A 24,990-nucleotide genomic window follows, 5' to 3' on the forward strand; every position below is an offset into this window, starting at 1 on the left:
ACTTTTGACAGTGGCTAATCAGATGTGTTTGCGAAACCAACGAGCATCACACAAAGGGCACAGCTGTCTCCACTATAAACCCCAAACAAGTGTCATTCCGACATGCACAGCATTCACACACAGCTGGGATTCCCAACCCAGGTTCCATGGAACCTTTGGGTTACATAAGAGTGCCCCAGAGATTATGTGGCCTTTCCCATAAGTTTGGATGACCACTGACATCACTAAATGTCACTGGAGCCCCCTTCCCCTGTTGCTCTACAGGCCTAGTCTCTTTCTCCACAATGGAAATGGGAAAAGACTGGCATACAGAGTTTACATTTCACTCTCTCCAGTACTTCCTCTAGTCTCCAAGATTTTCACATGCTTTCATGACTGTCAAGAGACATGCTACTTGATCAACAAGCATATGCAGGGAAGGAAAAAATTGCCACCAAATGTGTGACGTGGAAGATCCCATTTCCAGGGTCACAGAGAAGAGAGCCATGGAAAGGTCAGGGGTGGCCACAGGGGAGGGTTGGGCCACAGCCCATCTGAGCCACAGGTTGGGAAACACTGCTCCAGAGCAGGGTCACTAACATGGTGTCCATGGGCATCACAGCTTCCACCAAAACCTTTCCTGGCCCCTGTAAAGAGGGTTTGTTTTGTTTTAATGGACAGGGGGCTGCTGGGCTCCTGCCCAGCAGAGTTTGGCTTTGGCCAATAGAGATCCAACTGGCTGTGCAGGTTAAAATAATGTTTCAGCAGCAGCCTTAATACAAAGTGCCAGCTAGTCAACGCCGTTGTCTTCCCCATAATAACCTGGACCCTGGAGAAGGAAGACAGATGCTGTCGAATTATAGTGTTGGAGACAAATGCTGCGAATACCATGAATAGCCAGAGTTACCAACAGGATAGTTTTAGAGAGGAGCAAGCCAATGATGTCATTAGAAGGCAAGATATTACGGCAAAAGCTCACTTACTTTGGACACATCACGCGATCAGACTCGCTAGAGAAATCATTAATGCTCGGCGTGGTCAGTGGCGAAAGGAAACGGGGTCGGCAAAGGATCTGCTGGCTCGACATGATCTAAGCCGATACAGGGATGACCATGAACCAACTAAAAGAAGCAGTCAGAGACTGAGACGAATGGAGAAAACTTTCCTGTAGAATCCCCAAGGGTCGGACACAACTGAATGGATAGCATCAACAGCAGCTGCTGCCCTCACAATATTGATTTTATTCTCTCTCATGCTTCTATTTTCCAGAGTATTTTGAAAAAATGACTCCTCTTGACCCCTTCATGTGGGCTTCCTTCTGTGTGTGTGCTTGGATCAAACCACCTTGGTTGTGCCCACCACCCTGTGTCAGCATCCAGAAGTGGCCACAGGCTCCAAAAGGTTGGGGACCCCGCTCTCGCGAGCTGGTTCCACTGCAGCGCAACCTGCAACACAACACCTGACATGCTGAAGGACAGGATGTGCCTTTACTCCCTCCAGACCTGTTGGCAGCCCTACAGACCAAAATGGACTTCGCTCAGGCCAGTGGGATAGCAGCTTCTCCAGTGGCAGCCATGCTGTCAGCCTCAGCTGCAATCTGGTGCCCCCTCCCTCCCTCCCTCCCAGTTCAGGCCAAAGGATTTACTTAAAGCTCTGGGTTTATTTTTCATCCCTGGCTGCTGTTGCACCGACAGCCTTAGATGCTCTTCTGGCTCCAGGCAATTCGCTAACCCCTTTCACAGGGATCTAAATATAGTCTCCACGGCTAAGCAGAATTCACTCTCTGCAGCCTGTCGGTGGATAATCGCTGGAGCAAATGCCTTTGTGGGGCGGAGGGGCAGACACACACAAAAAGCAGGTGGGGAAAACAGCACTTTGCAGGAAGCTGAGCAGGATCTCACTTCCCATCACACACACACACACACACACCCCACACCACACACTCCTCTGCCTCCCATCCTGAAATTCCTCTGTTGCTATTGTCACTTTTCTGATGGTGGTCCAAAAACTGCCTTATGGCCACATGGTGTGGTGTGCAAAAGCTTGCACTGCTGCAGCGTTACCCCTTGCAAAGCTGAGAGCTGATGTAGCATGGTGGTGAGCGTGTCAGACTAAGATCTGAGAGTTCTAGGTTCTAATCCCCACTCTGCCATGGAAAACTCTTGCTGGAGGATTTTGGGGGGAGTCACACAGTCTCCACCTGACCTACCTTACAGGGCTACTGCAGTGATTTCACAGAAGCTAAGTCTCCAGGAGACGTTCCTGACAGAGTGGTTCCTCAGTGGAACAGGCTTCCTCAAGAGGTGGTAGCTTTCTCAGTCTCTGGAGGTTTTGAAATAGAGGCTAGAGAGCCATCGGACAGCAATGCTGATTCTATGAACTTAGGCAGATTGTAAGTGGGTGGACAGAAGGGATTGTGTAGGTACTTGGCTCTTGTGGCCATTTCCTGCATTCTGCAGGGGGCTGGACTAGATGACCCTGGAGGTCCCTTCCAACTCCATGGTTCTATGAGGAGAGGAGAAGGGGGTAAGATGCTAGGGACTAACATGGCTGCCCACCAGCATAGCGGCAATACAAAAATATGAAACAACAGTGAATGGGTTACAAACAAATCACTAATTATACTTTTTCAAACATTTATTTAATCTAACAGTCTTGACATTAACTAGCTTAAATGAGTAAGCACGAAGCTCACTTTGAAATGGTTTCATTGTTGCTCTATGAAAGATCATAGTGTTCGGGGGAAAGTACAATTAGTGATTTGTTTATGGCCTATCCACAGTGGTTTCATATTTTTGTAAATATACCCACCAAAAGAGCCATGCAGCCATCCACCTATCCCAGCAGAAAGGCCAGAAAAATCAGGGCAGGATCCAGTGATCCAGAGAGAATATACACCTTTCCAGAAGTCAAACAGATCATGGATAGCAGGAGGTTTCTTTGGGAGAAGCTGCTACCTAGACTAAGATCTACCTAGACTAAGACCAAATGCAGATCAACAAAACCTGAGTCTAGTAGAACCTTTAAGACCAACAAAGGTTTATTCAAGGCGTGAGCTTTTGAGTGAAAGCAGTGTTCCTCAGACAAAATGGAACAAGGATCATGAGAGTACAATACATAGGAAAAAGGTAAATTAGAGGCAAATTAGTAAACAGTGTCATAGTATTCAAATAATGCCATATATGATACTATGACACAGTTTACTAATTTGCCAATAATTGACCTTTTTTCTATATATTTGTACTCTCATGATCCTTGTTCCGTTTTGTCTGAGGAAGACCCATGACCCATGTGGTCCCTTCCAACGCTATGATTCTAAGACTGCTTGCACGCAAAAGCTCACGCCTTGAATAAATCTTTGTCGGTCTTAACGGTGGTATTGGACTCAGTTTTTGTTGTGCTACTTCAGGACAACATGGCTACCCACTTTAATCTACTGAATGGAGATGCCGAACTGATAAAGGACAGGAGCTTCAGGGGTATACATAGGGAACTGAGAGCCCCACACCTTCTTGTAGCCAAGGCTGTGTTTCCAATGCAGGAAACAGCTAATATTTGATTCTGGGTCCGGCAGACTGGAGTGGGGAAGGTTCCAGAATGGGGCCCAGGGCCTCCACTTTCTCTGGGCTTGAGGAAGACTCTGGAGGTGCGAGAAATGGACCATTAAATTTCCTGGTCTGCTGGCTCCAAGGGACCTTGAATCCAAGCCTGCTGTTGGAGATGGACTGGAATTCCTAGTGGGCATGACACCTCCAGGGTAATAGGAAGCCCCTTATCTTCTGTGGACTCTTCATCTAAGGTGCAGGCTTGGCACAGGCAGATATAATGCCAAGGAAGATCTGATGGGCCCACCAGTGTTAAGAATGTGAGCACCCACCATGTCATCTGTGCTCCCTCCTCCCACTCTTGTACTAGATTTTTGGGGGGTTAGTGGGTTATAGACCGCCATGTTTTTTAAATGTTTTAGGAGTCTGCTCTGTATTGGATGAATGTCCGGAAGTGTTTTGATGGGGTTTTAGTGGGGCTTTTAACACAGAGTGTTGTAACCCTTCATGAGCCAGTTATGAGAATGGTGGGCAATAAGTCAAAACAATTAATTCATTAAATATTTGAAAGAGGCATCAAACATACACATATCCTCTCCGCTGGTGATCAGGGTCCCTGCTGCCTTCTCTTTGGTGTTTTTCTTAGCATCAGAGTTGTTGTTAGGTGCGAAGTCGTGTCCGACCCATCGTGACCCCAAGGACAATGATCCTCCAGGCCTTCCTGTCCTCCACCATTCCCCGGAGTCCATTTAAAAGTTTGCACCGACTGCTTCAGCGACTCCATCCAGCCACCTCATTCTCTGTCGTCCCCTTCTTCTTTTGCCCTCGATCGCTCCCAGCATTAGGCTCTTCTCCAGGGAGTCCTTCCTTCTCATGAGGTGGCCAAAGTATTTAAGTTTCATCTTCAGGATCTGGCCTTCTAAGGATGGCCTTCCTAGAAGACCAGATCCTTAGAAGCATCAGAGTAGATCAGCCTTTTCCAATCCTTTGACCATGGAGGAACCCTTGAGATATTCTTCAGGTTTTGAGGAACCCTGGAAGTGGTGAGCATGGAAGTAAGATGTGGGAGCCAGCCAATCAATCGATTTACCACTTCTATTCTGGAGAAAGAGACTAGGCCTGTAACAGAAGAAGTAGGCTCCAGTGACGTCTAGTGATATCAGCGGCCATCCGAACTTCTGGGGAAGGCCCCGTAACCCCCGGGGAGCTCTTGTGTAACCCCAGTATTCTCTGGGACAACTGGTTGGGAAGCCCTGTTTTAGACGGTATGCTCCTTGGGGCAGGGCTGAACTGTTCATCTCACACACTTTAAAAGGCCATGCGTTGTATACGGATGGTTCAATAATAATAATACCTCTGTAGAAGGAGCAGGATGAAATCTCGCCGGAGAAAATAGGTCAATGAGGATCCATCTGAGGGCCCTGGTAACCATAAAATTAACAGTTTTAGAATAATAAATACAGTTTGTGCTCTACTATATATAGCCAGTGTGAACTAACACATTAAAACATTGGAATAGAGAGACCAAGAATATTAAAAATGCAAAACTATAGAGCAGTCCAGCTGCCAGGATGACAGATTTGTTAACCATTGAATCACTGAAATCAACACAAGTAACCCTCAATTTTAATCCAATTGAGTTGACTCAGCCAGGATAGTTTTAAAAGCATTTCCTTAAGAGTAAACGTGGCCTTTGCAGAAAGGGTTTTTTGCTTTGTTTGGACAATTTAACTCACCTTGTTGTGTGTCACAACCTCTTCCATAATCCCAAGAGCCTTTGCAGATTTCCTCTTTTAGGCCATTTACATTTTGCTGTGATTAACATGTCCTCCGATAACTGGAGCGGAAGTGGTCTAGCACAAACTTGCAAATGAATCGACACATGTTATCAAGCCAACACATTTTTTTTTTCCCGGTTGGCCTGCCGACCCACATGGAAATTTTGCATCAGTTTTTAAATACAAAATAACAATTAGAATCCTTTCATCGCAACCCCTTTAGAGGAACAGTATGGAAACAAATGAAGCAAAGATTCTTGCAACAACTTTGACACAATTAGCTGTGACGTAAACTTCCACGTATATCATCAGACACGTGGATACATCTTCAGATGGCAGATAAACCAATGTATGGAGAAGAGAAATGTAAAGAGTAGGTCCAAAAGCTGTGTGGTCCTAAGACGCAGGTAAGTACAGTGAGCATTCACAACAGTGGCTTTTGGCAAAAAGAAGAGGAGGAGGAGGAGCTGTCTTTTTATGCCCCACTTTTTCCTAACCACAGGAGTCCCAAAACGGCTTACAGTCACCCTCCCTTCCTCTCCCCCTGTGAGATAGGTGGGGCTGAGAGAGCTCTAACAGAGCTGTTCTGCAAGAACAGCTCTAAGAGAACTGTGACTAGCGCAAAAGGACTCCATGTGGAAGCATCCAATCCGGTTCTCCAGACTAGAGTTGCCACTCTTAGCCACTACACCATGCTGGCTTTCACCATCCTACCTGAGCACACTTGTGAGAAAGCATCAGTCCCAATTATATCCTAAATGAACTGAATCAAACATTCAGGAAATGCCCTGCTGGCGTTTCCCTTCGAAAGTCTTTTTTGAAGAATGTTGAATCTCAGAGGCCAAAACTTTTTGCCACCCATTTCAGAATGTTGTCCTGTTTCCTGTGTGGTTTGTGTTGATCTGAGTATAAGGTGACTTCTGTTTCTTTTAATTCATATTATTGAAGATTGAAAGGTGGCTTTTTTTTCACTGAGATTCAAGGCAGCTTTCACACTGTAAGTCACATGCAATCAACAGGACGAGACATCCAATGCACAGTGCAACAGGGGCTAGACTGCAGAAACCTGAAAACAGGTTTCAAATGGAGCTGTGCCCCCCCCCCCGTGCGCGCTGCCTCCACCATGGGCACTTCCCACCTGCTCAACAAGGGCCTGCCACTCGACAAAAGAGGATTCGAGCATTTGTTTTGAGGGAAAACAGAAAAAAACAAAGAATTACATGGACTTTGCAAACAGATGTTAGCAAATGAAAGTAAAAAATTAAACTTGATCCTGGATACAGAGGTTGCAGTGGATAAGAAGTTTAAAAGCTTTGGTTCAAGATTGCAGGAGGCTGAGTGAAAACTTGGACCTGAATGGCAGGCCTCTCTGTTGTCTTCCATTACTGAAGATTGTAAATAGCTGAGAAGTGGAATTAATGACTCTGACACTGAATCCCAGTTTAAGAAATGTCAGGTTGGTCGGGGATCATTAGCTTGCAGGTTTTTAAAATGAACTGATTAAAATGAAAATGAAAATGAACTGAATTCGAGGGGTCTGATTGGCTGGTTTGGCAAAGAATCATCACATGGCTGTATTTGGATGCTGTGACACATAATGTAACAGGATTCACTTTTGCTTATATATTCCCACTGTCATGATGGTCAGTTCATAGTCTGAGGGAAGAGTGCTTGCACTTGAAAGCTCATGCCTTGAATAAATCTTTGTTGGTCTTAAAGGTGCTACTGGACTCTGATTTTACTGAAAACAAGCAGAAATCTAAAAGAGCTGGAAAAGCATCCTCATTTTAAAACTGCATGTTAAATGGTGTAGAAGAAACATAGTCTGTGCATATTTTAAGTGACAGGCAGAAATACAGTAGGACAAGCCACAGTCTTCCGGGACATCTGTAGACCAACAAAGGGGCATCGTGGGCAGGCATCTGCCCTTTTTCCATCTTTAAAACTGAGGCTGAGAACCGTAAGAGAAAGCACAGAACTTTCCCTCCCTGATCTTCCCTGGATAGCTTCACTAGTCCCACATAAGTCAAAAAGGTGCACATAAGAGATGCTCACTCTAGCAGACTGGGAGCAAGCTGGGGCTCAGTGGTGGAGCATCTGCTTTGCACGCAGAAGATCCCAGGTTCAATCCCCGCCATTTCCAGTTGAAAGGCATTCATGGTAGAGGATGCAAAAAGACCTGTCCCTGAGACCCTGGAAGAGAGCCACTGCCAGCCTGTTTAGATAAGACTGACCTTGATAGACCAGGGGTCAGAGTCAGTGGACAGCAGCTTTATATGCTCACCACAGTGGCAGGATTCAATAAAGTCTGGTCTAAATCACATGGCCGGGTCATACGCCGTCCCTTTGCAAGGAGGCAATTTTGCCAACCCAGCACAGAGGCCTGGTTACAAGGATGGTGATCCATGCAGCTGGGAATAAGGCGCAGGCAACCTTAAATGATTTATATACTTAGATGTCCACTTCTCTCCCCGGTGGGGACCAAGATCCACTTGCAACAGACCCAGGCTCACCCAGAGAGTTTCCAAAGCAGAGTGGGGATTTCAACCTGGGTCCCCCAGATCCTTGTCTGATGGGCCCCTGCACCACCCTGGTTCCCTTCCCCAGTAGGAAATGTTTGACAGGCACTTATTGCTTAGCCTCAATACAATAAAGCAGGGGTAGTCAAACTGCGGCCCTCCAGATGTCCATGGACCACAATTCCCAGAAGCCCCTGGGGAATTGTGGTCCATGGACATCTGGAGGGCCGCAGTTTGACTACCCCTGCAATAAAGCCTAGCCTGAGCGTGGGTGCTACTCTTAATCGAGGCTTTCAAACCATCCAAAGAGAGCCAGTGTGGTAAAAGCAGTTAAGAGTATTAGAGAGCCAGGGTCGAGTTCCCACTCTGGCATGGAAGCTCCAGCCTGACCCACCCTACAGGGTTGTTGTGGAAAGGAGGCGATACATACAAAGGCTAGGTGAACCCCAACCGGTGTTGAGAATAGCAGCTCCGTGCAAAACAGGGAAATCTGCTTCTGAGGGGCACTGGAAGTGGCTTTGGTGGGAGGGCGGGTCGCTTCCAGGGAAGTTTCCCAGGGGCGGGGGGGGGGAGGGGGACTGGGCCTTCTGGGGCTTCTTTTCCTTGCCGCGCTCTTGGCCCTGGCGGGAAAGAGGTCGCCGGAGTCCCCCCCCCCTCCCCCCCGGCCGCCGAGAGAACCTGTTGCCCGGGCTGGGCGGCGGAGAGAGCCCAGGCGAAGGCGCGCCCAGGCCGCCAGTCCTCCTCGTCCTCCGCGCGGGCGCCCCGGGGAGAGGGGCCGGCCGGGAGGCAGGCAGGCAGGCAGGCAGGCAGCCAGGCAGGCGCGCAGCGGGGGAAGGCGGCGGGGCCGGGCGCACGAGGGATGTGGCGGCTCGGAGGCCGGCGGGCGGGCGAAGGCAAGCAGGCAGCCAGCCGGGGCTCCCCCCTCGCCGCCGCTTGGTAGATCCGGCCAGGAGATCAGCCCGCCAACAGGCGGCGGCTGCCCAATGCATCCCGCGCGCCGAGCAGGGGCGGAGGCGCACAAGGCGGCGGCAGCGGCGGCGGCGTCCTTGGCCACGGAGACGGGCCGGCCACGGTGAAGCCCCCGGCCTCCCTTCGTCCCCGCGCACGCGGCAGCCTCCTCCGCCCTGGCCCCTCGCGCCCGTGGGTAAGTGCGGCCGCGGCGGGCGGGCGGACTGGCTGCCTTTGCGGGGAGCTGCTCGGCTCCGCCGGCCAGGGAGAGAGAGAGAGAGAGGGAGCCGGGCTGCGGGGAAGCCGCGCTTACAGGTGGTAGCGCTGGCTCCCTCCCGGCGGCTCCCGGGCGGGGGCAGGAGGCAGGGGCCCGCAGGCTTCCCCGGCAGCCTTGGGAGGGTCTGCAGGGGAGGGAGGGAGGGAGGGCTGGCTTCCCGCGGGCCAGGGGTGTGTGTGGGGAGGGTGTGTGTGGGGAGGGGGGGTCACGGAGCATGCTTCTGAATGCCAGGCCTCCAACTTTCCAGGCAGCAAGGGGATTGGCTTCCAGGGGGCGGGGTGGGGTGGGGTGGCGGTGGGGACACGGTGTGCAGGATGGGAGCACATCATGGATAGCGCCTGGCTGAAGCACGAGGGCTTAGGAGCCCAGCGGCCGCTCTGCAGGATGCCAGGTGTGGAGCCTTCGCAAGGACACAGGCACACGTGATGGCGCCTTCCACTGAAGCAGACCCTCGGTCCATCAGGATCGCCGTTGTCCTCTTCGACTGGCAGCATCTCCCTGGCAGAGGGCCTGCCCCTCCCCTGCCACCTGATCCCTTTCCCTGGGCATGCCGAGGACTGAACCTGGGACCTTTGGCATGCCAAGCAGGGGCTCTCCCACTGCCAACAGGTGTCTCTTGAGAGCTGCTTCTGCTCGTACAAACCAGGAGTAGTGAGAGGCATGTGCTTCCAGGGCGTGTCCTCCGGTGCATCTTTGGTGCAGATAGATGGCCTTCTAGTGGCTTGGACTGCACCAAGTTTGGAAGTCAGTTCCCAGGAGGAGCTGGGAGGCACTGGCTTCTTTGGCATGGCAGGTGAGGTCAAGGAGCCAAGCCCACAGAGGTGTGACTGCAGTGGTGGCCTCCTGCAGTGGTGGTGAGTGCTGTTAAGTCCCAACAGACTTGTAACGCCACAGTAAGGTATCGGAGGCCAGAGATGTTCAGAGGTCTGGATCAGTATAAATGGGCCAGGGTTGTGACTCCTAATCTTTTCATTTTCATCCCATGATCTATTTTTCTAGGGAAGTTGCTGTTGGTTCCATGGTAGAGCATCAGCTTGACATGCAGGAGGTCTTAGGTTCGATCCCTGGCATTTCCAGCAGAAAGGGTCAGGTAGGGAGCTGATGGGAAAGACTTCAGGTGAGACCTTGGACAGCTGCTGCTAAGCCGAGTAGACCAAGGATCACTCTGAGTGTTGGGCAGCTGACTGTTTCTCACCACCATACCAAGATCCAGTGGTTCGTATGCTCACTTGACCTACCATCCAGATCCATTCTCTGGCTCAGACTAGAGCCAAATATAACACGGACCCATCCACACAAACGGAGGAGGAGAAGGACTCAAAGGTTTTCTCTACCTGAAGGAGTCTCAAAGCGGCTTACATTTAGCCCTCCCTTTCCTCTCCCCACAACAGACACCCTGTGAGGGAGGGGAGGCTGAGAAAGCCCTGATATTACGAAGAAGAAAAAGAGTTGGTTCTTATATGCTGCTTTTCTCTACCCGAAGGAGGCTCAAAGCGGCTCACAATCGCTTTCCCTTTCCGCTCCCCACAACAGACACCTTGTGAGGTGGGTGAGGCTGAGAGAGCCCAGATATTACTGCCTAATCAGAACTGCTCTATCAGTGCTGTGGCAAACCCACGATCACCCTGCTGGCTGCATGTTGGGGAGTGGGGAATCAAATCCGGCTCACCAGATTAGAAGCCAGCACTCCTAATCACTACACCAAGCCAATATCAGTTGTGGACTCATGAAGCTATTGCATCACATCCCTGTTCTAGCAAGGTCACTGTCCTTCTCTTGAACGACAGTGTCTCCCCAGGATCTCAGGTCTTTCATATTGTTTACTACCTGATTGTTTTAACTAGAGATCCCAGGGACTGCAACATGGGCCTTCCACATGCCAAGCAGAGGCTCTACCACTAATCCATGACCACTGATCTAGGTGCTGAATCATGGGAGTGTCTAAATGAGAGTCATTATAGTGTTCAAATGTTGTAGGAGGAGATCCAGGTTCAGATCTGAAATATAGTGCACACAAAGTTTCCTCTGTAAGTCAAAACTATTTCACTGGATTATTGCAAGGATAAAATGGGGGAGGGGATTCCGTGATTTGAACACACAAAGCTCTCAAGGACAGCACTGTGTACTCTGTCCACTGCTCTCTAGGGCCACAGGTGGAGGTCCTTCACATCACCTGCTACCTGACCCTTCTAACAGGAAATGGTGGAAATTGGACCTGCATGTCAGGTTGGTGCCCCTCATTGACCCAGTCTTGTCTCCTCAAAACATCAGCCAAATTCATATCTGAATCCAAAACCTTATCCAGATCAACTCTACTGCTACATGAATTGAACTGTTTAAGGGACCCACTGTGGTCTTTAATACATGATGCTTTAAAGTATTAATTTGCTGTAGTTTTTTAAAATGTTGTTACCTACTCTGAGCCCTTGGGGAAAGGCAACCTATAATTTTTTAAATTATTATTAGTGGTAGTATTACTATTAATATCAGATCAGTCCTATCTACTCAGACTGGCAACAGGTCTCTAGGGTCTTTTACATCATCACCTGTCTGATCCTTTTATCTGGAAATGGCAGGGATGGAACCTGGGACCTTCTACAGGCCAAACGGATGCTTCATTGATGGACCCTTTCCCTCCCCTAGAGAAAGAGCAGAGAGAAAACATTATAAATATTTGCTCTCCAGCTATTGTGGCCTAGATTTCCCCGGTTCCAACATACGGAACTGTCTGGCAGCATCCCCGGACTGCTTGTTGTCAACTCCCCATGTCCTCCCCCAGCCGCTAATCTCAAACACATACACCCCCTCTAAAGGGATGACTGTACCGCTGCAGGTGGGGTTGTCTCCCTGGCAAGTTCTCACTCCTCCTGCAGGGAGATTTTTGTGCCAATGCTAATTGAGTACTGTCAAGTCGCAGCTGACTTATGGCAGCTCCCCATGGGATTTGCAAGGCAAGAACTGAGCAGAGGCAGTGGACTATTGGCTGCCCCTGTGTAGCAATGTTGGTCGTCTTTGGTAGCCTCCCATCCATAGGTGCTGACCATGGTCAACCCTGCTTAGCTTCTGGCTTCTGCTCTGGACTGTTCAGGCTGCTACACACAACACTGCCCCAAAGATGTCCTTTTCTCCATCCCAACGTCCATCTTCAGGTGGCCTGTCCCAGGTGACCTCCAGAAGGATGAAAATGGGCCACCAGGGTTGATTCATGGATGCCGGGACATCCTCTGATCCCCTCTCTAAGCTACTCGACAGCTGATTACTCTCCACAGATGGTACGAACTACCGAAAAGAATTGCGTTTGAATTAACGCTGGGTGAGACGTGCATTCTCTAAGTGGCAATTAATTGCTGCTGACTCACCCATTCCGTCTTGCCGGGTGCAGCCCCCTTGCTGATTCTGAAGCAGCTGGGAACTGGTCTGTGCTTGGATAAAAGATCTCCAGGGACCCACAAGAAGGCCAGTTTATCCATGTAGCACATGCTTCGGGACCCACACTTCCAGGGGGCCTGGGTGGTGCCTTCCCCCCATGCATCAGGGGTGGGGCCTCTCTCTTTCCCCCTTTTCTCTCTTTAAGGACACTCGGAATGACACCCTTTCCCCTGGCGTTGTTTAAGGATTTGTGGGGCCCTAGCAGAATATGATTGCAGCAGGAGCAGCCAGACTGGGGGTGGAGGGATCCCCCGCAGTGGAAAGGGCTGTCACTCTGAGTGACCCTAAAGAGCGGAAAGGAGGGAGGAGAGCGGCTATGGCCCTAATCAAATGGGGAAAAGGCACCATGCAGGGCCCCCTGTTACAGGTGCTACATTGATAAACTGGCCCTGCCCTTTCCAATGTGGGAGGCTCCCCCAACCTTTCCTCATATGTCTTGGTGTCCAAACCCATCGCCATCTTTGCTGCCCTCCTCTGGACACGCTCCAGTTTGTCTGTTTGTTTTGTTGTTTCCGTTTGTATACCACTCTCCTCCCACACACAGTGGGGCTAGAGGGATTCACCCTAATAGAAAATAAACATCACAAATACAGTTAAACCAGGATAACAAAGACAAAGGATATACATGCAAAGGTTGCAAATAGAAGCTCCACTTTTGGCAAGCCATGTCCCACCCCCCACCCCCACAAGGCTGATTAGAGAGCTGGATCTGGAGAAGATTTCTACAAATGGGGAGGGGAGGGCTGTTTTCATCAGTTCTACGGACTTCTCTCTCTCTCTCTCTCTCTCTCCATGCTGATCCTGGTGCTACCTTTGACACACACACCCCAAAGCAGTCATGGGGGGTATTTTGGGGTGCAGGAGTGCTCCATGGAGGGAAACCCCTTCCTTGCAGGGTAATTCTCTAGAGGAGCCTAGCCACTGTACATTAAAAAAAAAAAGTTCCAACCTAAAGGAGAAAGGGAAAAAACACCTGACTCTAGCAGGTGTATAAGAGCCAGAGACCCAATCTTGCACTAAGCAAATAGCTTGACTGAACTAATAAGTTTTAGCAGCCTTTCAATAAGCTGCCCAGGAGGGCTTGTAATGCTTTGTGATGGAGCGTAATCCAGATTCCTGAGGCTGACACCAAAAAGGCCCTGCTGTATGTTACTGCCAGTCCAAGTAATAGCACACAAAGCAGGTGATCTCAGAGTAAAGGGTGTTGGATAATCAGAGGAATTATTCCATTTTATATCATACCCTGTGACAACACTAGATGGCACTGCCTCAGCAAGGGATACAACAAAAGCTTTGGAAAGGAAGCAAGAAGAGTTTTTTATACCCCACTTTTCACTACCCAAAGGAGTCTCAAAACGACTTACAATTGCCCTTCCTTCCTCTCCCCTGTGTGGTAGTTGGGGCCGAGAGAGCTCTGGGAGAATAGCTCTAACAGGACTGTGACTGGCCCAAGGTCACCCAGCTGGCTGCATGTGGAGGAGTAGGGAATCAAATCCAGCTCCCCAGATTAAAGGCCACTACTTTTAACCGCTACACCAAGGAAGGAACTGAGGAACTACTTTTGTTTTGGCTTCAAATCATTAATGGTGGATAGCCCAGGTGTCAAACTAGATGAGATGGAGACCACAGATTGCCATAGAAGCTGAGAGGCAGTGTGGTGTAATGCTTAGTGTTCAAATGCATGTGTCTGCCATGGAGGCTCATGGTGCTGAGATAAATCATGCTGTTGTTGTGAATATTGAGTATTATGCTGGGTTCCTGATTTCTATCAATATATTTGTTAAAATGTGACGGAATATGTGTGAAAGCTGTTAAGTTTGCACTGACATCGGAGGCAGAGTTTGCAGGGAGGTGCGAAAACGTGGCTGTAACTGTTAGGATGCAGCTAATCTTCCTCGGCTGTTTTTCTTCTTATTAATTTTATATAATAAATGTATAGTCCTCCTTTTGTAAAAAACTAGGAATTATTTTCTGACATTCAGTCAAAGATTTAAACATAAAGATTTCACATTAACTGTTTCCGCTTGAGGTTCAAGGATACAATTTCTTCTTGTTAGTTTTCTGTTCTGCTACACTGTTTCTTTAATACACAAAACATAGATGCAAAGAGCTCATTTACACTGTCTGACTGCCCGAATTTCATTTGTTTATTCATTCATTCATTTAGGGATTTGTATGCCACCCCTCTTGGACATACCACCTCGGGGTGGTTTACAGAGTCTAAAAACTCAATAAAACGAATAAACATTAAACACAAAATTAAAACAAATTAAAAGCCACAACCAACCACCGTGGCATCAGTCCAAAATCTGTAATAATTTGTAGCCAGACAGATTTTAGAGAATTGGAGGGGGAAAGGAGGGTAGGGGGTGAGAGGAAGGCCTGAGATTTGGAAGCAATTGTTGTTGTCCAGCTGGCCCCAACCAAAGGCCAGGTGGAAGAGCTCCATCTTGCAGGCTTTGTGGAACTCAGAGCATTCCAATAGGGCCCTGATCTCTCTGGGGAGCTCATTCCACCAGGCAGGAGCTAGGGTGAAAAAGCCCTGGCTCTGGTTGAGGGCAGTCAAATTTTCTTAGGGCCAGGGATCCTCAATCAAAGAGCTCTCGAGATAATATATTCAGAGAAGCGGTCCCTAAGATACAGAGCCCAGACAGCATAAGGCCTTAAAGGTTAAGACCAGAACCTTGAATCAGATCCAGAATTCAACCGGAGGCCAATGCAGCTGCCTCAATACTGGTCTCATGTAGGCTCTCCATGGCATCCAGGTATGAACCTGGGCAGCTGCATTTTGCACTAGTTGCAGTTTCCTGAGCAGGTTCAAGGGTCGGCCGGCATAGAGTGAGTTCAGTAATCAAGTCTGGAGGTGACCCGTTGCATGGATCACAGTGGCTAGGTGTTCTGGAGACATGTATGGCCAAGTGTGCAGTTGTGAGTTGTACCCCATCCGACCTGGATAGGCACACTTCCTGCTCTGGAATCATGAGCAGAGGAGAGACACTCACTCGAACATAAACTCTCAAAAACCCGACTGCTATGGAATGCTCCCGTCATGCATCACTCCCCTATTCAAGCATCAGAGAGTGAGCATGCAAGGATGTTAAACAGAATTCCCAACAGGGCTCTCTCCCCCCCCCCTCTTCCCCCAGCCTCTAACCTCCCTTGCAGGACTGATTGGAGGGAAATGACAGGGAAGGGAAACGAAGTGTGCCACTCTGTGTTCTTTGGAGGAAAGGTGGGGAGTGAGACTGGAAAATGCCTCAAGTCCCAGCTAACTTACAGAGACCCCCCCCCCCATAGAGTTTTCCAGGTCAGAGATTGACAGAGTTGGTTTGCTGTTGCCTGCCCCCACATCAGGACCCTTGGTGATTTCCTGTCTCTTGACTAGCCAGAGCCAGCCCTGCTTCGCTTCCAAGATCGGATGACATCAGGCCAGCCTGGATGATGTTGGTGGGACGCAGATGTGCTAAATTCATAAACCACAGCCATGGGAGACCCAGTTTGGGCCTGGGCCACATAAGAATTGGGGTATAACCCTTCCATCTTCACCCTTGCTTCCATTAATAGAGAAACCCCTCCCAGGCAGCCTTAACCCTTTGAACAGGCCAAGACAGGCCTTGTATCTTTTTAAAACAAGAAAACACAGAGGTCTGTGGGACTCAAAAGCTTGCATACTACTTATGTGTCACCTTGGGCCGTGGCTCAGCAGTAGAGCATCTGCCTGGCATGCAGAAGGGCCTAGGTTCTGTCCCTGGCATCTCTACCCAAAAAGGTTCAGGAAGAGTAAATTATCTTTGTCTGATAATTATCTTTGTCTGGAGAACCTCTGGCAGTCCCAGCAGGCAATGCTGACCTGGAAGAACCAACGGTCTAATTCAGTAGAAGGCAGCTGCATGTATTCTTTTGGTTGGTCCTAATAAAAGGCATTCTTCCATTAGTACCCTGTCTGAATTTCACCCAGCCATTTAAAGATGCCACTCTGCAGGTGGGACCTGGAGATCCCCCAGATGTACACTTCATCTCCCGACTACAGGGATCAGTTCCCCCGGATAAAACAGAAGAGCATTTTTTTTCTTTTTGCACCCTACTTTTTACAACCCCAATTGGCACCATGTGAGGAAGGTGGGGCTGAGAGAGCTCTGAGAGAACTGGGGATGGCCCAAGATCACCCTGCATGCGGAGGAGGAGTGGGGAATCAACCCAGTTCTCCAGATTAGAGGCTGCCACTCTTAACCATGACACCCAGCTGATTCCCAATGCTTTGAGGGTAGGGTTTTGACCCTGTGCCCCACTGAAGTCCCTGCCCTACTCAAACTCCACCCCCAAGTCTCCAGGAGTTTCCCAACACAGCTCTGGCAACCCTGCCCCCCTGTCCAGCAGGGACCTGGCCACCCTACAGCCATCTGAGGGTCTCAGCTGCTCCACAGCGTGGCCCTCTTCTGCTGAGCATGGACTTGCAGGCTGACCTAACTGGCGCCATCCCTTGAAACAGATGGGGAAGTGCAAGGAGAGGAGATAGGGGAGGGGGAGTGATAAAGCACTGGCAACGCTGTTTGGGGAAAAGAATCCTGAAGGGGGCTATTCATTGACTGAAGGGGTGGGTGGCGGCAGCAGCTGGTGGCGCATCTTTCTGGAAGGCTTGTTAGATTTCTTACACACACACCCCAATTATGAGGGTCAAGATTAATGAAAGGAACTGTGGGTGCACAGTCTCTGCTGAGATACGGCTCGATCCAGCAGACAAAAAACACCCTCTCATTTTTAGTCTTCACCCCCCAATTATCTGTGGTCTACGAGTCTGTCTTGGGGGGGGAGAGAGAGTTTCTTCCTGGATTGAGGTCTTTAACAGCTGTGCAATCTTGAGAAAGCTGTTAGAGGATTCTCTAGCCAGCAGGTGTCATGTCCTTGAAGCAAACAGGGATCCTCCCTTACATGGCTGCCCACACTAAATAATAATAATAATAATAAAAAATACCCATCTCTCTTTGGAAGATAGACAAAGAGCCAAATTATCTGGCAGACTGGAATTCTGGGATTGGAACTCCAGATGTGCCAGCTGGTTCTCAAACAGAAGGACTAGTGGGGGCCAAATCTGGCCCAGGGCCTGCATTACAGCAGCATTTCTACAGTCAAAATGGCCTTTTCAGGTTGTATCCCCCCACCCCCCAATTCAGGGAATTAAAAAGACAAGCACAAGACATGTCTGTCTTTTTCTCCCTACTGGGGGTTGAAACAGAAGAAGGAATGTTTGTGGGTGGGGAGATCGCAAGACTAGGAATAACGATGCAGCCCCGATCCAGGTTGCCCACTGATTTTGTAAAGCCCAAATTGCACACCTTCACGTGCCGGCTGTATCCACTAATCATCAGATAACTGAGGCATTGTTGTGCTCTAACAATTATTTGCCTGCCAGGATTGTCTTGTCCGCACAGAACTTTTTCTGGAATCCACCACAGCAACCTTTCCTGTCATGAAATGCTGAGTTCTGGTGAAGGGAAAAGCCAGCAAAATCCTTTCAGATCTATTAAGGTCAAGTTTGGGTAGATTTTGGGGGTGGAGCTTAAGGACAGTGGGGTTTGGGAAGGAGAGTGGCCAGTGGGGTATAATTCTGTAGTCCACTCTCCAAAGTGTTCTTTTTCTCCAGGTGAACTCTTAAAAATTTTTTAATTGAGTTTGTATACTGCCCCTCCCCATGGGCAAACTTGGGGTGGTCAGTTGTAATAGCAGGAGAACTCCAGCCCACTGCCTGGAGACTAAAAAAAGGAAAAACCAGTCAAACCGACAATCATGAAGGAGAAGAAAAGAAGCCAAGACGGCTGCCCAAATAAAGAAATTTTACAGTGATCTCAAAGTTAGACAAGTTATTCTTTATGTAGTTCAAATATTGGGGCTTCGTCAGAATGAGGTCTGGTGCTTTTCTCACGTTTCCCATAATTTTTTCCTCAGCATCAAAGCTCCTAATTAGTGTTTCAGAAAAGTATACATCCAGTCGTAGTAAATCAGGTTCTTCAAGTATCCAAATCGGGTCCTTCAAGTTCCCTCATTCTAAAGGAAAGTGTAACAGTGTGGAGACTCCCATGTAAAGTTGCACTATTTCTCATCTGGATACTTGAAGAACCTGATTTACCACCCAAGAGGGGATGTTGCCGTTCCTTTTCTTCTGCTTCATTACCTGTAGGATCCCTCCTCACTTCTTGAGTCCATAGTGCCAATTCAGATTATGGCAGTGTGTGGGCTTTGACCTTCCTCCTGCACCACTTTCCTGAGCTGTAGCCATCATAGGGGATGTCCCTTGGCCCATCAGGAAAACCCCTCCCACTCAAATTAACCTGTGACACAGGATGCAGGGCAGATAATCCAGGCACAACCTGCCTACTCTGCAGAGCGGGTTTCCCCAACAGGGTGACTGTCATCACCTTTTCTGGTGCCCACCACATGTTTTTAGGAACTAGGTATGAGCATGTTTTGCCCAAAAAGGCTTCTGCTTGACTTTTGGAGATTTGATTGGCTGTGCAGATTTTTTTCTTTTTTTAGTGTTGCTTTGGCAGCAGCTGCCACCACAACCCAAGGATCTGTACTGTGTTACAGAAGTTGAGCTGTGGCAACCATTTTGTGGCTGGCTCTGCCTCCTGCAGCAACCATCTTTTGGCTGGCTCCATCTCCTGCAGCAACCATTTTGTATCTGGCTCCACCTCCTGCAGCAACCATTTTGTGGCAGTCATTTTGTCGCTGCACATTTCAGAATTCCATACACACCCACCAGCTCAAACTGGTTGGGGACCCTTGCTGCAACGCAACCAGGCTGAGCTCTCGTTCCACCTTTGTAGCCATAACAAGCATGCTGCTTTCCTAACCTGGCGGTTCCTGTTTCATTTCAGGGGAAGAATGACTGAGGTGGAGCCTGTGCTGGACTTTGCATCATCTGGCCGCACTGGCCGCAGGAATGCCTTGCCTGACATCTTGGGCTCGCCCGCTGGGGTCACCCCTACGGACTTACCACTGAAACTGGCAGAAATGTCTCTGGATGCAGGTATCTCCCAGCTGGTTCCTTCACTTCCCCACACTGGTGGTGCCCTCAGCCAAAGGGGACTGATCTCCTAACACGCTTTGTCCAGATCAACCCATAATGGGTCGTTGCTCTTATTAGACATGGAAACCGTTCACTAGACTGAGCCACATAACTGGAGCTCTTCGGGCTCTGTGATCTGTTTCTGGTATACCCGAAGTGGTAGTGGGAAGAGCCGTTTAGTTGCAGCCAATTTACGGGAACTTTGTAGGGTTTTTAACTTTCATCTTCTGTGGCTGTCTCCCATTTGTGTACGAACCAAGACCAACCCTGTGTAGCTTCTGCAATCTGATGAGATCAGGCTAGTTTGGGCCTCCCAGGTCATATATGAAGCAGGTATTGGAAAGATGTGGATCTGGGAGGGAAACAATTAAGACAATTTTGTGCTCTGGTCTACCTTCAGGTGGCCCCAGCCTCTCGTGGGTGAGATGCTGAGCCTCTTTGGCCCTTGCTTGCCTTCTGCTTTTCATCTCAGATAGGACCTCTCTTCTTCTCTCTCTTACCTGGGCTCCAAGCTGTAGCAAGTTGACCTGTATGAACTTAATCTGTTCACAGTAAGTTAAATTTACCAGCATGCATATGGCATGTAAGATGTGCTTCTGTTTTCGTAAGTAAAATTTCTTTCTCTTGTCACCACTGGAGCCAGATCACCTTTGTATAGGGTCTCCTGGTCTGAGTGGGTGGGGGCTCTCCACATTCTGAGTGCACCTCATTCCCCAAATGCCTCCCATACTGGAAGAATGCCACGACAGAAGTGGCTCTGAATGTAGAGGATCCCCTCAATCACCATGGCTGGTCGTTCTTGATAGACTTATTGCACAGTGCTGGCTTCTGGTACCACCAGGGACCACTCGGCTTGCACCCTTACTTCCCAGTCTGCTCTTGAGTAAGCCCGTGGCCAGTTCCCAGTCTCCATTCATTGATCTTGCATCTCTCTCTCTCTCTCTTTCTCCTCCCCCTCCCCACAGACAGGTCTCAAGAAATGAAGTCGCCGGCTACAGAGGTACCTCCACAGGCCCTGCAGAGTCCAGAGCTGAAAGATACCTCCTAACCTTCTCCATGGGGAGGTGGATGAAGCCAAAAAGAGAAAGGGGGGGAACCCTTCTTGAGTGTCAGCAGACGTTTGCCTAGTGTTTCTTTGGATGTCCTAGTTATGACCTGGCAAGATTGTCTAACATCCTTTGATGAGACAGCACAACAGAGAAAGGAGAGAATATTTTTTGAATATGCCAAATCTTGAGGGTCTCTTTCTTCTGTAGGGGTTTGAAAGAAGGAATTGGGGAGAAGGGTTTTCCTGTTTCTACACTGATGTTGCCAAGGAGCAACAACCTTTATTGGTCTATATTGTTGAGGAACACCACTTTGCTGCTTTGCAAAATCACAAAGAAGTTGTTGAGAGGATTCACTTATTTTTCTTTATCAGCGTTCATGCTTCACTGTGATGTCCGGAGCTGTGTGCTTGTTACGGGACCAGGTTGAGTCTTCTGGGTCAAAAAAGGGCGAACCTTGAAAAGTTATCAAACCGAGAGGCCATCTCACCCTCTGCTCGGCGTCCCGAAGACGGCTGATCCCTGCCAATCAGGAAATGTCTTCCTGAAAATATTTCCTGTGTATTCGGGAGCCTGCTATGTGAAAAAGACACTGAAGATGACTCCGATCTCCTGACACGGAAATAAAATGTGGAAAGTCCCTTTGGCGATTCCTTGTCATCCGGAGAATCAAAAGGGCTGAAATCAGAAGCAAGAATGTTTAAAACCCTGGAGTGTTTCAGACACCGCTTTGTTCATTATGGCATAAAGTTATGGAGGATCGGGATTGAAGAGGTGTCCTGAGCTGGCCATTCAACGTTCTGAGACTTACAAGGAGCGGGATAAGTTTCTAGTCCTCATGAGGGAAGACAGACCTGGGAAAATACACCCCCTGATCCAATATCTGAAGCCAAACAGCAGTTTTTAGGATTCTCGCAGCCCTGAATTGTATTGCAGTTGCCATCTCTGGATATCACAAGCATCCGTTCCGAGATCGGCAAAGACTGCATTCAAACCACGCGGATGGCAGCTTGAGGAGAAATAAAAGTATGTGCAGCAGAAACCACAGATATCAAAGGTGTATTCGATCTCTCCCCCTTCCCCAAAATGCAGCACATTGTTGAGCTTTTTCTATCGGCATGTCTCTTAGAATGTTGTACTGATTTCCTTTTAATGGCAACTGCCATTTAAAGGTTCAGAGGAGGAGTTGGAGTGCTTTCTTTCGATGCCCCTTGACGGGCAGGTTACACCAAGACTTACGAAAGCACTGATGTCTGGTGAGATTCTGTTCAGACAAACGCTGCTCATTAAACTTATGTGGTGTCTATGACTGTTTGGCTATCTTGCTGTTCCTCTTGAGTTCTAGCACGCTCCTTTCTTGAGAGCTGCCTCGACCAATCCTTTCCTCCCCTAGCTGGCCTCTTGAGATTTTAAAATTCATGATTGGTGGTGGGGTTTGGCTGGCACTCCGCAAGTAGAGTCGCTGGCCCCCAGGTGGGATCTACAAGCCAAAAAACAGCTGTTCAGTAAAGACCGAGCCATTCACACCAAAACCCGAACAAAGACAAAGTAGCAATCCTCAGCAAAAGACAAACTATTACACTTTTTCTTCCTTTTTCTGTGTTCCTTTTTTCCTCTCTTATTTCGTTCTCATCCGGAATGATGTCCAGATATCCCAGTCATCTTCACTTGCGCTTTCATCTGTGGCAAAGACTTTTCACTTGTATACAATAAGCATTCATGAAATTCAAATTGTTGAGTTATACACGTCCACTGTGCCCTGGGAAGTGCGTGTGTGTGGTTGAGCCAGGCCTTCATGATGGCACCATGTATTTTGATGCATAAAGGTCCACTCCTGTCTTTCCCTGAGGACTAGTACCTTGCCTGTGTTCAGGTTTTGGTGTGAATTGCTTAGCCTGGGGGAGGGAGGGCTGGAGATCTCCTAGTATTATTCCTCCAGATGACAAAGGTCAGTTCCCTGGAGCAAATGGCTGCTTTTTTTGGGGGGGGGTTTCTATGCAGTTATTCCCTGCTGAGGTCCCTAAACTGCGACCTCCCCAGGCTCCATCTTCCAAAACTCCAGGTCTTTTCCAACCCGAAGCTGGCAAGCATAGCTGCCAGTGTGCGGCTGATGGGCAAGGGTCAGCATTTACAGCCACTGAGGCACAGCAGCCAGAGAAGAACATCGCTGTGCATCTGCCAAACTGATCAGGATGCTTCTGGAAAGGCCCACACTAGATTCCAATTGTACTCAGTCTGAACCTGTCAATCAAAATTGTTGGTTCTTTTTTCCTTCAGCAGCAGATAAATTCAGTTGCAAGGATGTGTTGCGTATATTTCACCTTGGATCCATGGCCTGGGGGGTGGAGCCAGACTGGATGAAACAGTAAATTCATGGTTCTGCTATGAGGCTCTTTTTTAAAAAACAAATTAAAAAATAAAATGGAAAATTGCAATCAATGTAAAATAAAATAAGTATGGATATTTATGTCTCATCTGCACTGTCTTCCTGTCATTCCTCACTATTGCATTTGTTTGCAAAATCCGTTCATTGAGATGGTAACATCACCGCCGCACCCTACACTATTGGCGGATCCTGGTAGTGGGTGGGGATATGTAGGAAGTCAGAATATGGAAGGGAGAAGGTTCCTGTAGGTAGCAGAGGATAGGATCCACAGTAATAGACAGCCACCAGTTTCTTGGCTTGTATTGCTATATACCACACTATACATTTCAATCCAACATCCACCGGACTGCACCATTCAGGACTTGCATTTCTACCAGAACCGTAAGCCTGGTTATTCAGCAGAAAAGTAACACTGATGAGGAACCAGCATTCTCTAACACATGGGGACCACCAGCCTTCCCATTTCTAATCCATCCTCAGCCCACTGCTGTAAATGAGAATCAACGTAAAATGGAAGCTGCAACACTCAGGAGTTAAATCTAAGCTCCTCTCCCTGCCTGTTAGGTGGCACAACTAGTCATAACATCCAGAATTAGGGTTTATTGCAGAGGAGAAGCACACAGGGCGGGGCTGCGAGGGAGGGAGGGAGGGAGGGAGGGAGGAGAGGCAGTTAATTAAATCAGTGACGATGCAATAACCATCCCACAGTTCTCTGGCTGGTCTGATGCGATAGCCCAGGCCCTTAATAGCAGAGGAGGCTTTCAGGCTGGCATTGAGGTGTCAGGCTGAGGAAAGCAATATGCTCCCTGAACGGTAATACAATCGTGGGTGGTTGTTTATAATCCAGTAATAGATGCCTCCTTGTCTTCACTAACTATTAATAAGCCATCAGGTGAGGCCCGATCTGGTATTGTTTTGCCGCAGCCACTGGGAACTGTTTCCTGTAAGTGGATGTAAGTGGCAAAAAGCCTCCGTGATGCTTGGCCTGCAATTTCTCAGCAATCTTTCCTGCAGGTTTTTTTAGGGAGGAGATTTTTGCCTCCTCTCCTATCATTTTATGAAGAACTGGTGTTTATACCCTGCTTTTCACTATGCATAGGGGCCTCAAAGTGACTTACAATCGCTTTTCTCTCCTCACAACAGACATCCAGTGAGGTGGGTGGGGCCGAGAGAGAGAGAGAGCTCTGATAGAACTGCTCTGCAAGGACAGCTCTATCAGGACTGTGATTAGCCGAAGGTCACCCAGCTGGCTGCATGTGGAGGGGGAGTGGGGAATCTAACCCAGTTCTCCAGATTAGAGGCAGCTGTTCTTAACCACTACACCACACTGCCTCTCCATTATCCATTTCACTTGTACACATAAACGTAAGGAACTCCCTTCTCCAGGATCAGATCCCTGGAGATCACCACCCCCCAATCTAGCACCCGTTGTATTCCTGAATGCAACAGGCTTGGCCCCTAGTAGATAATAAAATGACCTGATGCATCTCAATCCGAATGGATCTGCAGAGGTCAATTACAAACCTACACCTGAATAAATATCCATAAACAAAAAAACCCTTTATGCAGCCAGGGAGATTGGACAAAAGCCCTGTAAACAAAAGAAATAATACCTCATTGTTGTGTTACTCCTAGCATTCTTGTATATTTTCTATATTCTGCCACAATCTCCTAATACCACTAAAACCCCTGAACAAGGAACAAGGAGGTTCCCTTTAGTCACCATAGCTTGTAGCCACTGATAGGCTAGTTCTTCAGAATCTGTCCGATCTGTTTTTAAAATCATCTATAAGAAAGCAAAAGCAAAATATAAGAAATTAAGACCTGTTACGTTTGTTCTTCGCCAGCAAGTCTGTCTGTCTTCCTTCTGTCCGTCTGTCTGTCTGTCTGTCTGTCTGTCTGTCTGTCTGCCTGCCTGCCTGCCTGCCTGCCTGCCTGCCTGCCTTCCTTCCTTCCTTCCTTCCTTCCTCCCTCCCTCCCTCCCTCCCTTCTGCTTGTGGTGTATGCCTTTCAGTAC

The 24,990-nt window shown here is 48.6% G+C and overlaps 1 protein-coding gene and 1 long non-coding RNA gene across 2 annotated transcripts; one reads left to right on the plus strand and one right to left on the minus strand.

The window, feature by feature from the left end:
* Positions 1–3,279: 3,279 nt before the first annotated feature.
* Positions 3,280–7,951, minus strand: LOC143837398 (uncharacterized). Its single transcript, XR_013230971.1, has 3 exons — positions 5,261–7,951; positions 4,879–4,945; positions 3,280–4,643 (listed from the first exon to the last, which is right to left on the minus strand). It is a non-coding gene; the product is annotated as an uncharacterized LOC143837398 (long non-coding RNA).
* A 501-nt stretch (positions 7,952–8,452) lies between these two features.
* LOC143837397 (cAMP-dependent protein kinase inhibitor beta-like) lies at positions 8,453–23,061 on the plus strand. Its single transcript, XM_077337138.1, has 3 exons — positions 8,453–8,965; positions 19,351–19,502; positions 20,507–23,061. The coding sequence occupies exons 2-3, from the start codon at positions 19,358–19,360 to the stop codon at positions 20,587–20,589; spliced, it is 228 nt and encodes a 75-aa protein (XP_077193253.1). The 5' UTR covers positions 8,453–8,965; positions 19,351–19,357; the 3' UTR covers positions 20,590–23,061.
* The last annotated feature ends 1,929 nt before the right edge of the window (positions 23,062–24,990 follow it).

Source organism: Paroedura picta, chromosome 5 (assembly GCF_049243985.1).
Source record: "Paroedura picta isolate Pp20150507F chromosome 5, Ppicta_v3.0, whole genome shotgun sequence".
Classification (NCBI taxonomy): domain Eukaryota; kingdom Metazoa; phylum Chordata; class Lepidosauria; order Squamata; family Gekkonidae; genus Paroedura; species Paroedura picta.